Source organism: Strongylocentrotus purpuratus, unplaced genomic scaffold, assembly GCF_000002235.5.
Source record: "Strongylocentrotus purpuratus isolate Spur 01 unplaced genomic scaffold, Spur_5.0 spur5_scaffold_7, whole genome shotgun sequence".
Lineage (NCBI taxonomy): Eukaryota > Metazoa > Echinodermata > Echinoidea > Camarodonta > Strongylocentrotidae > Strongylocentrotus > Strongylocentrotus purpuratus.
In genome coordinates, this window is record NW_022145613.1 from 37,333,539 (window position 1) to 37,349,708 (window position 16,170).

Below are 16,170 nucleotides of genomic sequence, written 5' to 3' on the forward strand. Positions count from 1 at the left end.
TCGACTAATTTTGGGTGTGTAGTTGGACATTTGTCATGTATTTTATGTAAGTATATGTGTCATATTTTGTGATATAGAATGGTAAGCCTACATTAAAAAAAAGGATATTATCAATTAAATTTAGCCATGTAATAACCTTATGTCTATACCTTAAATGAATCTTAATCAACCTTGAATTTGACCTTCCTCTTTTCTCGTCATTTTCTTTACATTTAGAAAATCAGCTCTTAATGTTTTCTATTTCTCTCTACCTTTCGCTCTTTCTTTATTCTCACTCTCTCTTTCTCATTTTTCTTTCTAATTGTCTTCCTCTCTTCCGATCTTCTTCTTCTTCTCCTTCTTTTTCTTCTCCTTCTCGTCCTCCTCCTTCCTCTTCTTCTCCTTCTACTTCCACTTCTTCTTCCTCTTCTTAAATATCCCTCTCTCTCTGACCCTCACCCTCATCTTCCTCTCTACCCATGATCTTCACTCACTCCCTATTTTCTTCCATCTATCCATCTCTCTCATCTGCTCAACTTCCCCACGTTCTTCATCATAGACTTGCAGATTTTTCACTCATGTGCCTGTCATTCCTCAGCTAAAAAAACACACACTGTGAACTAAAAGCTAAATTTTACTGAGACTTTTGATGGGCAAGTCTGTTTGCTTAGTGTAAACCTTAGAATGGAATTCACTCAGGGACCAGACCCATCTTTTCCGGAAGAACATACTCATTATTTGGTTGATTGAATGTGCGATGAAAACAAGGTTCAGCCGAGTTCACACATGAAAGATGTAGGCTACATCCCAATGGGCTAATATACCACTAGACTGACAATTTTGGTCTTGTGGGCCTCCTGACAACTTTTATAGAGTTCATGACCAGCCTTCCAGCTACTTTTTAAAAGATTCAAGAGACCAACAACACATGACATCGACAGACCGAGAGACTAACATTTTCTTTCTTCCCTTATTATACCTTTGCTTTTTTGGTCTCGTGGGCTGCCAGTCTTATAGATTATTTTGAACTTTCTTCTTTTTGTTAGATTATTTTAACGGTGTCATGGGCCGTCAATAATTAAAACTCTTATTAATGGCAATCTTGAGGGCTCAAGCAATTAAAGTTATATACCCAATAAAAACAAGCCATAAAGCACCAACAACAACAAAATCACCAGTATAGTATGTTAATCAAATAAGTTGATTTAAAATAATTTAAAAGAATGCAATTCATAAATTCATCTTCATACAAATGCCTGCCTGCATATGGGATTTTTCTTTTCTCAATGAAGTTTGTAGAGATTTGAAAAGCAGGTGACTCTAATTGGATAAATGGGAAAACCATTCACACGTGTTGGTGTCTCATTCACTGGGTGTGTAATGGAAACATGGTGAGTCCTGGCAGGTGACCCAAGGCTTAATTAGAAGGCTTGTTCACACTCACAGATTTATGAAACTTTGGAGTAAAATTGCTTAATCCAGTGTAAACAGAGCGATTCCTGATTGTTTTAGATAATGGCAAGATTAAGTTTTATGCTTGACCATTGCTTATCGTGAGTGAAAAGAACAATTTGAAGTTGGTCCATCGGTGGCAAGATTAAAGACGAAGCTTCTGAACCATTGCTCAATCTGGTGTGAATATCTCCAGAAGGCTGCTTTCACAGTTGTGAGATTAATGGTTCAGCTTGTTTGATAAACCATTGTGAATACAACAGCTCAAGTTGGATTTAACTGTAGAGAGATTAAGTGATATCAAAGCAAAGTTGGTCATTACTTAATTCAATGTGAAATAACTTCCCCTCAATTAATTATACAGAGGCAAGATGGAAAGTTAAGCTTGCTTGGACATTGCTTGAGCCAGGATGTGTGAATACAGCAATTCCGGATTTAAATCTTGTCTTGCCACTGTTATATCATGTGTTAATACCAACACATTGGCAGCAGCAAGATTAGGATATAAGCGTGTTTGGCCGTTGGTCTGTGGGTACAGCAATTTAAAAGTACTTTCTCCTATGCAAGATGGTTGCTTAGCCATTGCTTAATCTACCGTTGTGAATACAGCAATTCAAGATTGATTTCAAAGCTGCAAGATTGAATTTTAAGCTTTATAGGACAATTTGCATACACCTGACCCCCCCCCCCCCCCCCCCACATCAGATTTACAAGATTGAGAGTTAATCTTTTTCTGCCATTTTTTAATCAAGTAAGTGTGAACACAGCAATGTGAAACTATGTTTACACATGCAAGATGAAGGTTAATTTTGCTTGGCCATTACTTAATCCAGTGTGAATACACCGACCCAAGATTGATTTCCTTGTGACTTATAGTTTGCTAGTTGAGGGAAGGAGTGAGAGTTGTTGTTCCTTCTCCAGAGTGACGTGTGTATGCCAGCCCTACTCGATCCCTGGCAGTCAGTCGGACCTCAAATGTCACCAAACCCGATCCCTCCCTACTCCTCCTCTCTCTCTCATCCAGAGAGCAAAGCAAGAGCAAGGCTTTGAAGATGGTGGACAGGGGGCAGATAGAGGAGGCAAGACCAAGCTTGGATTACTTGTCAAGGCATGTGTGAGTGTTGGATATCCAGGGATTCGCTACGTCATCACACCAACAGGATTTGTGAAATGGTGGATTTAGTCCCCTCAGGCTAGCCAAGCGAGCTGTGGAAATTGGATTAATGGTGTTAGGAAGGACCAAAAGACTTAATATGATGGTTTGTGTCTGTATATAATAATATTATTCCAACCTCTTCTATCTACGTGTTAGTACAATTATTTGATTTGGAAGTATGTTTGAATAAGGTGAGTGTGAAATCAAAGATATTCTTCCCCCTTCTCCCTCCTCTCCCCCTACCCTCTGCTTCTCCTCTCCTTTCCCCCTTTCTGGTATCTTATCCTGATATGAAACTCTTCTTTCAAGACAATTGGATACACTTTGATTTTTGTTCTTGTATTTATGTAAGGGTTACAATATTGGCAGAAAGTAATGCTTTTCAATCGTCTTCAAGTCTGAGCTTGGCTCTCCCTCCACTTTCATTGAGGGAGGGGTGTTGATAGGAATGCAGAGGGAACATATTAAGTCCTTTTTAAATAGTTTTTATTCATGCTGAACTAGAATTAATTGGAAATTTGCATGCAACTTTTCTGTCACATTTGTAGCATTGGATGCACTGGTTCTGTAGGGCTAGTTTTTAATACTATTAATAGCAGCTTACCTGGGAATATAATTCTACATGTATATTAAGACATTTAGGTCGATTTCTACATATTGTTTGCATTTTAAGTTTCAGTTTTACTTAAAATTCATTTTTATTTACATTTTCTATTTACCCTTATCTCTCTTCTTAAAAACAAAAACATTTTAAAAATAAGAATGTCACAAAACAATCTCAGGGGAGCTAGCCATTAGTCTTTGTTTTAGAAATGCTTAATTTACTATAAACCTGTCCTAAATTTAGGTAATTTATTATGCATAGATGTACAAAAATTGTCTATCAAATAAGGAGAGATATTTTTCTAAGCCCATGTTCTTGGAAATATCTTTATTACTCACATAAACCGGTACTGGATATGTTGCTGTGCACGAAATAGCAAATTTTATGTGTTGTGCAGAGATGGTTAGAAATTATCAACAGAAAAAAAATTTCCTTTTTAAAATGTAGCCATAAATCAATAGTTGAGTATCAATTGACAGAAAGTTCTATCAAAAAATTTATCTTACAAAGAGTACATGCTTTTTATAACCCTACCATCCAGCAGAGCTGCCAATTTGAAGTGTTTGTTATCAATGAAAGATCTGCAAAAAGCCTATTAATCATGTCAGTGTGCTATGTTCCACCTCTAAAGAGGCCCAACCTCCGTCTCAAGCCCGGCCTCTTGGTAGCTATGTTAATAAGCAGTCGTGAGATCACGTTTCTTTCCGAGCTCTACAAAGGCTCATTGGGCTTGTAGAAACATGATCGTTCTACTGAGCCATGGTTGACCTATACATCTCTAGAAGCTTGTCTTTAATAGCTTTCAATAGACCTCTACTGTCTTCTATACATCTCTTGAATGTAGGATCGATTAACTCCATATGTTCATGATTGTAACTCTGTATGAGTGTGATGTTTACCCTTTAAAATGTTTGTATGGTATCCTACCTTGCTTTTTTTTTCTTCAAAACTTTACAATATCAAGAAAAACATCTTCATGTGCAGGTATATTGTTTACATGAGCATCAATATTGCAAGACATGTTTTAAATGTTTAGCTTAGTGATTCATAAGTTTTCTATATAAATCGATTGATTTAGAAATGCATATACCGGTAATATTTTCTAAGCTTCAGGACATGGTTTGGGGAAAAAAGTTAATTATAACTTGTCAATGTTATTTGACATGATCGCAACTATACCTAAATACCCTATTCTGTATTCCATTAAATAATGATCACATTGCGTAATACGTGATGGACAGGATTTTAAAAATTGTCTTGAGTTGATTTTCGAAAATAGTTGTGTTTGTGTTCTTTTCTCTGTTTGTCGTCATTTAATTCTTCTTTCAATATTCTGCAATCCTGTTATGCAGTAGTAATATTAGTGGTAGACTTTATTGGATTACCTGTTAAGGGTAAGGCTAATCTACCGCAAGCTCCGTCTCTGTATGTAACACGCACTTCTTATCCTCTTCCATATTTGTTTCTTTATCAGGTAACGAAGCTCGGACATCGGTACATAGAGGGAATAAAGGAAAGGAAGGCAAATACATTGAACAGTTTGGAATCTCACCAAGTAAGTTAACCCACTGGCTACTTAATTCTCTTATTCCCATAGACTTAATACGGGAACTCCCAGTTACCATAGGCTTAAGACATGGACCATTAGGTTCCCTTTGGTAATTGGTTGATAAAATTCTGTTAAATGTGAACACAACAATATCTTTTTAAAGCAGACAATTCTCCTAATTTAGAAGAGCAATATACATTCATGTACTTTTATTGATACTGAATAATGATGGTATAGAAATGGTTATCTTCATTAGATATGACATTAGAACTAGTCGCAATCAATTGCATTCTTGCAGAATCTTCACTAGAAGACTTCACTTAAACCGAAAATGGAAATTCTTTTTGCCCAATTGATGCGCCAGATCGAAGTTGCTCTATCCATTATCGTTGAACGCCAAACAAGGTAGCAGCAACGCCTGTCTTTTAACGTCTTTTGGTATGACGCGGCCGGGGTTCAAACCCACGACCTCCCGGTTGTGAGGCTCTACTGTCTGAGCCAACACACTGGTATACACTTGTATCAAGGTGTGCATGTCTATATACAATTTGATAACACTGTAAGTGTATGCATGAAAAAAAATCCCCTTGTTTTACTGAATTTAACACAGTGTGTGCATTCTGTGCACATTGGTTAAAATAGATATTTCAACAATTTGCTAAACAACAACATAATTATCCAATTATCCATGTCATTGCATATCTTAATTATATATTTTAAGAGGGCTTAAACTCAAACTTTTTGTTGTTGTTGTACACCTAGTTTTAGGTGATTGTGGAGCCTTTGGAATCGACCCCTCTGAAAAAAAGTAGTTTTGAGATATGTAGTATCCTTAGCAAGAAGAAGGAGGGGACTTCCTCATAGTTAAATATAGCAGGAGTTCTAACAGGCACAAACATTTAGGTATTATAGGCTTCAAGCATTGTGCCGAGAGGTAGGAGATGCATGTAAGCAGTGCCTTTAAGAAGTGATGTGTAGAGTAGTGAGTAATGAAGCCATTGGAATGAGACTAGTGTGTCATCTAACTGAATGTAGTAGCACTTAACCCAGCCTCCCGCTGTCCCTCTGAATTATACCAACACATCACATGAGTAAGTCAGGATACGACTAGTCTTCACAGAAGGCCTGTCCTCATCAGTTCGGGTTTGCTAAATAACCCACTATTTTCAGACTCGGGATATCATCCCCGAAGCTCGAAATTGCGACTTCACCAGATTTATATACGCTCATCACAAACTAGCTTGGACAGGTGCAAGTATCCTGAATAGAGTTTACAGTAAAACTTAAGTCAAACAATCAACCAACACTAGCTTTAGAAGTCTAGCCAAAACCTTATTCGATGCAAAGATTGTTTATGATGACGATAAACTTGATTTTTTTCCTCGCTCACAAAATTTCAAAAGTGAGATCCATTGAGGGCTGTGTATTATAATATGTTGTAATTTGACAAGTCATAACAAATAATAAAACCATATGCCAAGTTCAATCAATGAGCACCATTTTTTCATAAATATTTTAACGTGATTAGTCTTACCAGATTCAGATTTCTACATCATCGTTTTTCTGTTTTTCTCTCTTCCTTATGTGTTCCTCCATTAAGAAAGTATACATGATAAAAAACTGTTGACTTGATATACCTGGTGAGCATTAATGTGAATTTAGTGCACCACAATTGGAAAGTTTGTAACTTAACACACTGCAGGTGCTATTTGTTTAACCCAATAATTGAGATGTTTTACATATGTAACATACATTTTTGACAACTATTATCTATTTATTTGCTGTTTCTTCTTGGTCTCTTCTCTAGACTGATAAATTTTTCTTAGAAGGCAGGGGTCTATTTAAATGACATTCTTTATCAGCTATGCTCCATTTCACATTCATGCCCTGTCTAATAGTTGATCCACTGTTCCACCCCTTCCTATCCCTACACCGCCTGCCTATAGCTCCGCCTCTCTTCCTCTCCTCTTAATAGTTTTACCAGCCCTTACTATACTTGTAATCAGATTACACAGTGAGCATGTAGGAATGTGGTTAGGAAGAGTCTATACGTTGTCATGCTTGTATCCACATTACTCTACAACGTGTCTCCTAAAAAACCTGCATTAATTCCCCCATTTTCACAGACCATTCCAATTTTCTAGTCCTATTAGGGCTAGGGCGATAGTCCATATGTTGGCCTATCTGTTAGGTGGTTGGGTAGTTGTATGTAAATGCTGTCCCATTATTTATTATAAGAATATTCAAACCAAGATTCATATATTTTTTTTTACTCTGAGGCGCTCTTTAAGATCCAAAGTTTCTTTGAAAAGGTAATACACTGTAGTAATTACAAATGAATAACGGGCAAAGTTGTGGCCATTTGTTTTGTGGAATTGTCATTCTACTTCATTTTTCTTTATGCAACTCTGTCATGTCAAATTGTATTCTTCTATTTAGCAGAAATATGTTCATACATGTACTGTGATTCATCAAATATGACAAGAGTAGACCATTGAACTCTGTCAGACACCAGCGTTGAAACATGCAGTTATTTATGATTACCCCTGATACATGATAGAAACAAGTACTAGTAATGTGGATACAAACTTTCCAACTGTGATGCACTTATTTACACTAATGTTGACCAGGTATATCAAGTTAACAGCTTTGTAGGTATACTTTCTTAATGGAGGAACACATAAGGAAGAGAGAAAACCCCAAAATAGGTGATGTAGGAATCTGAATCTGGTAAGAATAATCACCTTAAGATCTTTATGAACAAATGGTGCTCGTTAAGTGAACTAGACATATGGTTGTATTATTTGTCATGACTATGTAGACTGGATATGAATACACAAGTATTAAATCGTGAAGGCTTTTGTTTATGTGCTCCATCATTTTATTTTATGTCCTCTCTGACATCTGTATTTTAAGAGAATCTCATTTTCCTTTTATCATTGTAATGTCTAACCATAATAAAGGCTGGTTCACATATGCTGCTGTTTATCATGGGAGTATTTTAAGTGTACTTAAGAATGCTGTACCTCAACATTGTATATCTAATAACACACATAAAAGTGAGTGTGCAAATGACCAATGCATTAATTTAGTAAACGAAAATACTGTCGTGGTTTACCATGACATATGTGAATGACTGAACATTATAATATAACCCACCAGTTTTATGCCAAACTATTAAAGTAAATTATGCAATTGAAATGACATGCAATCTATTTAAGTTTTAACATATTGATAGTGATATTGTCAGGGATATATAAAATAATATTAATGTTTCTGACCTGTATTTGATTGTTAAAATAACCAAAAACAAAATATGTGATTAAGTTGAAAAACAGATTATTACACACGTAAAGACATGAACACATAATATCAACTCATAAAAGTTTTACTACTGAAATTGGGATAGTGTACCTGAGAATAGTGGTGTGGAGCTATTTCAGAACTCTGCACATCTTATGAAAAACAATCAAATCCATGCCGTGCAATTTTAGAGGTCCATGACTACCAAAAATAAATTGATTCATCACTGGACTAATGTTTGAATGCCTGGAATGTGACAAGTCAGGCAACAACTTCCACTTCTGGTTTTTAGAGATTTATGGAGTTCCTCCAAGTGAATCAGAAACTAAGAATCCATGGAATGTTCTCTTGTCACATTAGTTGACTACACTTTTTGAATGGGATTGAAATCAGAAAACATCTGCAAAGTTCCTCTTTTAGATTTGGACATCGGATGAACTTAGCGTTTTTTTTAAACGTGCGATAAGACTACCTTAGGTTAAATTTAGGCAGTTGTAGATCAAGAAGAGAAGGCTTAAATGAAACATGATTTAGATGATATCACAGACATAACGGTAATTGTGCTTGGTTTTAATGGTATCCTTTGACAATTAAAGAATTTAAAGCTGGTGAAAAGTGCCTGAGTGAATGCATTAATTAATTAATGTTTAGTAATGAAATTCTGCTTCTCATTGTATGTCTGTGGATGAACATTTGTTACACCTGCCTGTGTTCTAAAAAATAATAGTATTATTAATTAAAAAATGATAAATTTATGTTTAACATAAATGATGGAAGCACAGTTTGAATTATTAGGTACAGGTCTACAGTTATATAGTCTGTTTGGAGTCAGAAGGTCATTATCTTTGTGTAAATGCAAATCAACACCCTTCTGGCTCCAAACAGACAAGATGCTAGATATTGGAAGTACAGTGGATATCAGTAAGAGTTTGTATGGTATAGTTTCTTGACTGTATGGTCAGGGTAGTCTGTAATGGATGTATAGAGTCTGTATAGAGTCTGTAGTGGATGAAGATTTGAATGGGGTCACATTCTTTCTGGTCCCGTAAAATACCAGTGCTTGTAAGTTGATCTTGTCAGAGCGTGTGTGATGAATGTATTGCTGTGTAGCTATAAACAATTTGACATGAAGATGTGTTGATGGGGAAGAGCAAGGGAGAGAGATGAAGGAAGAGAGAATGAGGCAGAAAGAAAGATGGAGAGAGATGAAGAGAGAAGTGAGAGAAGGGGATAAGGATAACATATAATTTGTGGGAGGAGAGGAAGTGTGTATGAGATAGAAAGATATTAGAGAGGGTTGATACATGGGTAGGAAGAGAGAGGAGAGAGAGGGGAGGATGAGGAGGGAAGAGAGAGGAGAGAGAGAGGAGTTAGATAAGAAAAAAAGAGGGAAACAGAGGGAAAAGCAGGGTTAGATAGATAGACAGATACTGAGAGAGACAGATAGACAGACAGATAGACAGTAGAATATGTAGGAGCAACCATTAACCGGTAAAGCTTTGGAATGAGCTCAGGGAAGAATAAATCAAGAGAAATGACATAGATATATAAACCTGGTAAAGGGAAATCATAGTTTAACCTGTTGACTACTGCATTTCTCTCATTTCCCTAGGCTTAATACATAGACCACCCTATTCCAGGAAGCAATGGATTAACTAAGATGTAGAGATTGAGAAAAAGAGATAACTTTGAAAGCTTCTACTCATCATGTTCAGTAGATGGATTTGAAATTGGTCTAGATGTAGCTTTAACATTCTTGATGATTAGAATAGGGTAGATTAACCTTTTGTATTTGTTTTGTGAATCCATTTATTGGTATCAAACGACCAAAGAGGTTATATTGGGGTAATGATAAAAGGGAAGGGAAGCATTAGGATAGAGGCCTTGATATTGATAGAAAATTGACATTTAATTTAAGTGAATAAGAAAGCAAATAGGAAGAGGGTCATGACATGACAATTTAGACGCATATAAACTGAGAAAATAAAGTCAGCAAAAACAGAGAGAGAGAAAGAGAGAGAGAGAGACAGTCAGACAGACAGACAGACAGACAGACAGAGGGGGAGAAAGAGAGAGAGAGAGAGAGAGAGAGAGAGAGAGAGAGGAATAGGAAGAGGGAGAGACAGGAGATGGGAGAAATTAAAGAAACCAATGTAACAAAAAAGAATGAGAAACCTAATGATGTGATGGTTCCATTCTTGCGGAACAGAACAGCACATGGACATTCTCCTGATTCCAATAACAGAGGGATGCAACACATTCATGTGATCTCTAAACTACACCCTGCCTTGCTGAATTACGCCTCCTATAGAGCCAGAATGAGGTCAATGAATTACACATAGCAGATCAAAATATGATCTAGAATGAAATCAAAACAATACCTGAGGGGAAATTGGCAGATTTCTACTTTGTTCCTGTGTGCCATAACAGATATCACATTTCAATAAAACATTGTACCCTTAGGTAGGCTATGTCTGTAGAATTTTTTGTTGTCCAGTTCCAATTTATGCCCTACACGATAGTATCTAAGTTCTGATTTTACTATCTTTATTCAACTTTGTTCAGAAATTACAATTTCCAAGCAGTATATGAATTTGTCACATTTTATTTTAAGAGGGGGTATTATCTCATGAGCATTAGTGGAAGTAAATAATATTGATGGGAAACTAATATAAGAATGAGTAGGAACCCTTTAGTTAGATATATTTGTGAGTATGGTGGATATGTCTGTGATCTTGAGTAGATTATCATTTACATGTACTCCAATTGACTTTCTTAGAGCAAAACAAATGGTCATCTTTTAGTACTGCTTATCAGTCTAGATGATTTGTGTACATAAACTGAGTTGGCTAGCAAATGAAAAACAAATCAAATATTAAAATCAGAGTATTTGTATGATTACAATGGCTAGAAAATATTCAAAAGTACATAAAGTGCATTATAGTTCACATAATCTAGGAGATAATCACCATTCAAAACTTATCATCATAGATCTATCAAGGACCTTCCTGTACATACAGAATTAAAGAAAACAAAATGATGTGCTGAGATCTAAGTAAAAGCATCATATATTATGATGACTATATATCAGACCCAAACAATTATGTTTCAAAGCCATTTCAAGATTCTTGAAGTAGTATGAGGCCAGCAAGAAATAGGTCAGATGTGTGTGTGTTTATTAGTACTAGCATGGTAGAAGGAGGGAGGGAAAGGGTGCTATTTATACTTGGTCTTGGCCAGTGCTAATACCAAGGCTTCTTGCTAGAAACAGCTGCATGCTATACATTGTGTGTGACTCTGCTCACAAGTAGATAGGGTTGTACTTGAGAAGACATCCAGAGAAAGGTTCAAGGGATAAATCAAACTGATTGCCATCTGTGTTTTGAAGCATTATCATTAGTTCCCCATCACTGATAATTTCTGGAGTGATCCTTCAATGAAGTTATACTTTCTTTGCCTATCTTTTGCAAGAAAGTCATATTTTAGATTACTGAATTCTACTTATGCTCTTCTTTATGTGGGTAAATATATCCCTCCACTGTGTTATCCTGTTTAATGGTCCTTTTGATCAGTGTTTGGTGTTAGGTGAAATTTCATATTTGGATAATAGTTCATAAGATTAAATACTTGTGTTTGTGATGTCTGTAAAGCCTGTGTTTTCTTTCTGTACACATTTTCTAATTGTAGGGTCAGATGAAGTGCAATACAAAGATTTACAAGATATTCATCCGTAGATGTTCTAATGTTCTTTTTGTTCTTGGCCCTGGTTGATTATTCTATAAAGATTTTAAGGTGAATAGTCTTACCAGATTCACATTCGTAAATCACCTTTTTTTCTGGTTTATCTCTTCCTTATGTGTTCCTCCATTAAGAAAGTATATACAAACTGTTTGATTTCTGTGTCATTATGTAGAGGTTATCCTCCAAAGGGATGAGTCCTCTACCCTATAAACCATGTGGTCATTGATCTCTGTGAATACTGTTCTTTTGTGCTTAGCTCATGGTGGATGGATTGGTAGTAAGCCCCGTATCTCTGACATCCATCAGACCGGTATCACCTTAACGTGGGGTGCTGCACCTGTCAAGAAGTCCCGCACTCAGCTCAATTACATCCTAGAAGCCAAAGACACCTACAGCAAGCAGTGGACACTCATCGCTACCGATATCCTTGATACCAAGTTCTGTGTAGAGGAGATGGACCAGAAAGGTGCCTACATGTTTCGGGTGCGTGCTGAGAGCGAGAGTGGGATCAGCGAACCGGGAGAGGAGTCGGATCTCATCAAGCTCAAGGATGTGGGTAAGAAAGGAGATGTGTGATTGGAGCAGGGAGAGTAGGGTAGGGGTATGGGATGGGTGTGACTACTGGTAGACAAAATAGGGTGTGATGGTGCGATTGGAAAAGGAAGGATATGGTAGGGGTTTAACTTGACCAAACAGGGAATTGTAGTGGTATGGCTGGACCAAACATGGTATGCTAGGGGTGTTTACAAGATTAGTTTACTAGACCAAAGAATGAGTTCCTTAAGTAGAGGTACATCTAAACCAAATGGGATAGGGTAGGGGTGTAATTAGGCAAGACATAGTGTGGTTGCATACCACAGCCTGTGGTGAGTACAGATGTATTTTAACCAGACAGGGTACGATAGGGGAGCAACTGTTCCAGAGAGGATATTATAAGGGTGAAACTGGACGGGATGTGTTAGGTACATCAGGACAAAAAAAAAGGCGGGAGTGGTAGGATGCAACTTAACCAAAGAGGGTGTAGTAGGGGTGTGGCTGGACAAAAGAGAGAGAGAGAGAGAGTGGCAGGGGTGTGACATGGAGTGACTAGGGGCTACCAGAGGTTTGCATCACCCGATGGACATTCTTGTATGCCAGTTCTTGGCACTGCTGCATGTTCTATGTCTTTTACAAGTCTCTTATTAATAATTTCTCTTTTCCATTACATGTTTATCATAGAGAGTCATTCCCAGTTATTCTCTTTTATTGATGTGATGGAAATACCATCTTATTTTGTTCATGTTTATATGTATTTTGCAACAAACTATCGTGTCTTGTACGAGCTTAGGTCTACCTGTCATCCATAAATATGTACATTTTCCTGGTTTAACCCCTTCTCAGTATCCAATGCATGTCTTTTCTTTCAATAGAAAAAGGGGGAGATGGATCTACACCTTAATCTACTTGCATGAGTTTTTGAAGGTATTTCCTTTCGACCTTGCTCTCTTTCTCTCCTCCCATCTTTCAGGCAATAAGGCGAGACATGCGCCTTCACAGTCCAACAGCACAGCAAACAAAGGTTACCCATAACTCTTCTCTTGCAATCAGATTTTTGCTGCCATTCCGCACAAGCTGCATTGAGCCTTAAAGATTCAATATCAAATTCATCTGTTCAATTCCTTGCAATTTCTGATGTGATTTTCCCACTCTTGTTTCTTTCATTTCTTATTTGACCATTCCTTTTGCATATTCCAGTCCTCTTTTACGCTTATTAATGCTGGTTTCCTATTGATGACTTTCCCTTTGTGTAGCCACATCAACTGCCTTTACTCTTGAAATTAGGAAATCTGAATCATAAGAAAAAAGTACAGTAGGTTGTTCTGTACTTTAGTTGAGAATGATATTAAAATACTTCTGTTGAAATAAATCTCTGCTCATGGTAGAATTATTTAAAAGAGTTAAGTGGAAACTTAATACTATCAGTACAGATTGTTTCACATGAAATTCAATGTTTTATCTGATAAGCTGGGCAAGAAAGTTTATTTTTGTTTTAATAGATTGTAAAACTGAATATTTTAGAATGTTATTAAGATGGACAGAGAAAAAAGGAGTACCTTTATTATTATTATCCCAAATCTTATTTGAAATTCATATTTGTATACTTGGAGAGGGCTAAGAACAAAACAATCAAAATCAAACTTTTCTAAGGTGTGATTTGTTGTGATTTGCCATTTAAGGGAATCTCTTTAACCCTTCCACTGTCTGCATCCAATTCCTCGCCCGACTTTTTACCCATTATCAGAATGACTCTTAAAACATCCGATCCCCAATCCTTAGAAAACGCATGTTTGTTGGCAGTTTAAGTCTTCAGTGAATTCATTCCTAATGTTTGATAAACTTTCTTTCATATTGATGTGAATTTCCGACTACCTTGTAAAATTGTGATTATCAACTGCATCTTTTCTTGATTTAATACCTCTCCATACTTTCTCATCCATTTTGTTTGAAGTCTGAAATGTGTTTATTGTTAAGTCCTTATCTATTCTGTGTGTTTCATCAAAGTTGTGTCTACTTTTTTCCTACCGTGACCTGACGCCCCTTAGATTCATACCCATAACTTATGAAATTCCATCTGTTCAGTAAATTAATAGGTAAATGGAAAATACATCTGATATCTCTGAGTGGCACATCATAGTCCTGAATATTAATTCATTTTTTAAGGATAGGGTTTGGTGATATATTTGTATGTTTATCTTTTCATAGAGTTGTAAGAAAAACCCACTAGTGTAAAACAAATAGCTGAAACGGGCTAAATAAGTAGAGATGTTGTACTGAATATGGTAGTGCCTTTTAATTTTATATCTCAAGTGATAGTAAAGTTTTCTTGTATTTTTTGTTGTTGTTGATATTTTGGAAAGTAGAAGACTTTTCAAGGCAATGTTTCAAAATACCAAATAGCTTATTACACATATCTAAGACCATAATGTAGAAGGATATTGAAAATCATACTCCTTCAGTAAATAGGTTCTTGTTTGCTGTGTTACATGCTGTGCATAGGATTGGTTTCTTAAATATTTGTCAGGTTTTAAAAACTTTTATAGAGGAATCAGATGTGATGGATTTTATCACATATTATCTTAGGACAATGAATTTAATCATGTCCATTAAATCAGTTAATATTTTTAGATAAGAGTATGGTAATAATAATCCTAGTCCGCCTGTTTTAGCTGATTTGATCAAATTACAATTTGAGAATATCCCTCCATTTATAGGTCCAGAGTGAAATAAAGGTCATTATCTGTTTTTAAACTTGAGAGGGCAGCATGCTTTTAGGAGAATAAACTTCATTAGTGATGTCCTAAATATTACAGCACTCAATACTGTACTGTAGCTGGTAATTTTTTTGAACACTTTTACTCAGGACTAGGTATAAATTTTGTACATATATAAATGTTGTAAATCAATTTCTGTTCATAAGATACATGGTTCTATGCAACAGATGAGTGACTAAATTGAAATGGCACTTTAGCCAATGCTTCTCATTGCTAGGCTGAATACTAGTGTTCTAAGCATTATGTGCTATTGTCTCAAATAAAAAAGAAGGCCAGTATTAATAGTGCCATTTTCCTATCATATTTTTTAAAACTTTATTTCATTTTCATAACCTAATGAATAGTGCAAGAAATATTCATGTTTTGGGCATAAAGACTCTCTATAAATTTGTTCTGGTATGTAATGAAAAAGATATACGTGTATATTCCATTAATATTTTACAAGTAAACTAAATGAAAAATAGTGTTAAATCTAGTCTTTAGGTAGGCCGATGATGTTTAGAAAGAAGAAATGATTGTTTGCTATATAAATAGATGACCTCATTCTAAGATCTGAATTCATGGTTTTAAGAAAGAAATCTCCCCATTCTTATCTGCAGGAAACCAGCCCCTGTTTGTGAAGACCACTGAGGAGGTCTTCGCTGTGAAGGATGGCAAAGCGACCCTCTCCTGTACCCTGTCTGGTGACCCAAAACCCAAGGTGGTCTGGATGCGGGAGGAAGAGATCCTCAAGAACTCAGACAACCTCAAGGTCTCCTCTCAAGCTAATGGAGTCTGCTCGCTAGACATCGTAAAGGTCACTAGTAGTGAGATAGGGGAGTACAGGTGTATAGCTACCAATGAACACGGAGAGGCTAGTTGTAGACTCTATCTTGATGTCGCAGGTGAGATGTGTACTGGTGTCAACCCTTTGGCTCCTGGAAGATTTCAGTGGCTATTCCCAGCAATATTGTTCCATTTCTAGTCTCTTACACTAACCATAGATCTACTATGAACCACATTCCTAACTGCAACCCTGAAGCTAGCACTTTTGCTAAGCCTAATCCTAAACCTAATATATGGCACAATCACAACC

General features: G+C 36.4%; 1 protein-coding gene across 3 annotated transcripts in view; it reads left to right on the plus strand.

The window, feature by feature from the left end:
* LOC576983 (striated muscle preferentially expressed protein kinase) overlaps positions 1 to 16,170 on the plus strand; it is a 76,977-nt gene that overhangs the window by 31,772 nt on the left and 29,035 nt on the right. For 2 of the 3 annotated variants that reach the window (XM_030974215.1, XM_030974217.1), the window contains 4 exons: positions 4,666 to 4,746; positions 12,041 to 12,340; positions 13,292 to 13,342; positions 15,695 to 15,979. In XM_030974215.1, coding sequence (XP_030830075.1) covers positions 4,666 to 4,746; positions 12,041 to 12,340; positions 13,292 to 13,342; positions 15,695 to 15,979 — 717 coding nt within the window. The remainder of the gene's footprint in view (positions 1 to 4,665; positions 4,747 to 12,040; positions 12,341 to 13,291; positions 13,343 to 15,694; positions 15,980 to 16,170) is intronic. The other variant, XM_030974216.1, reaches the window with a different exon arrangement.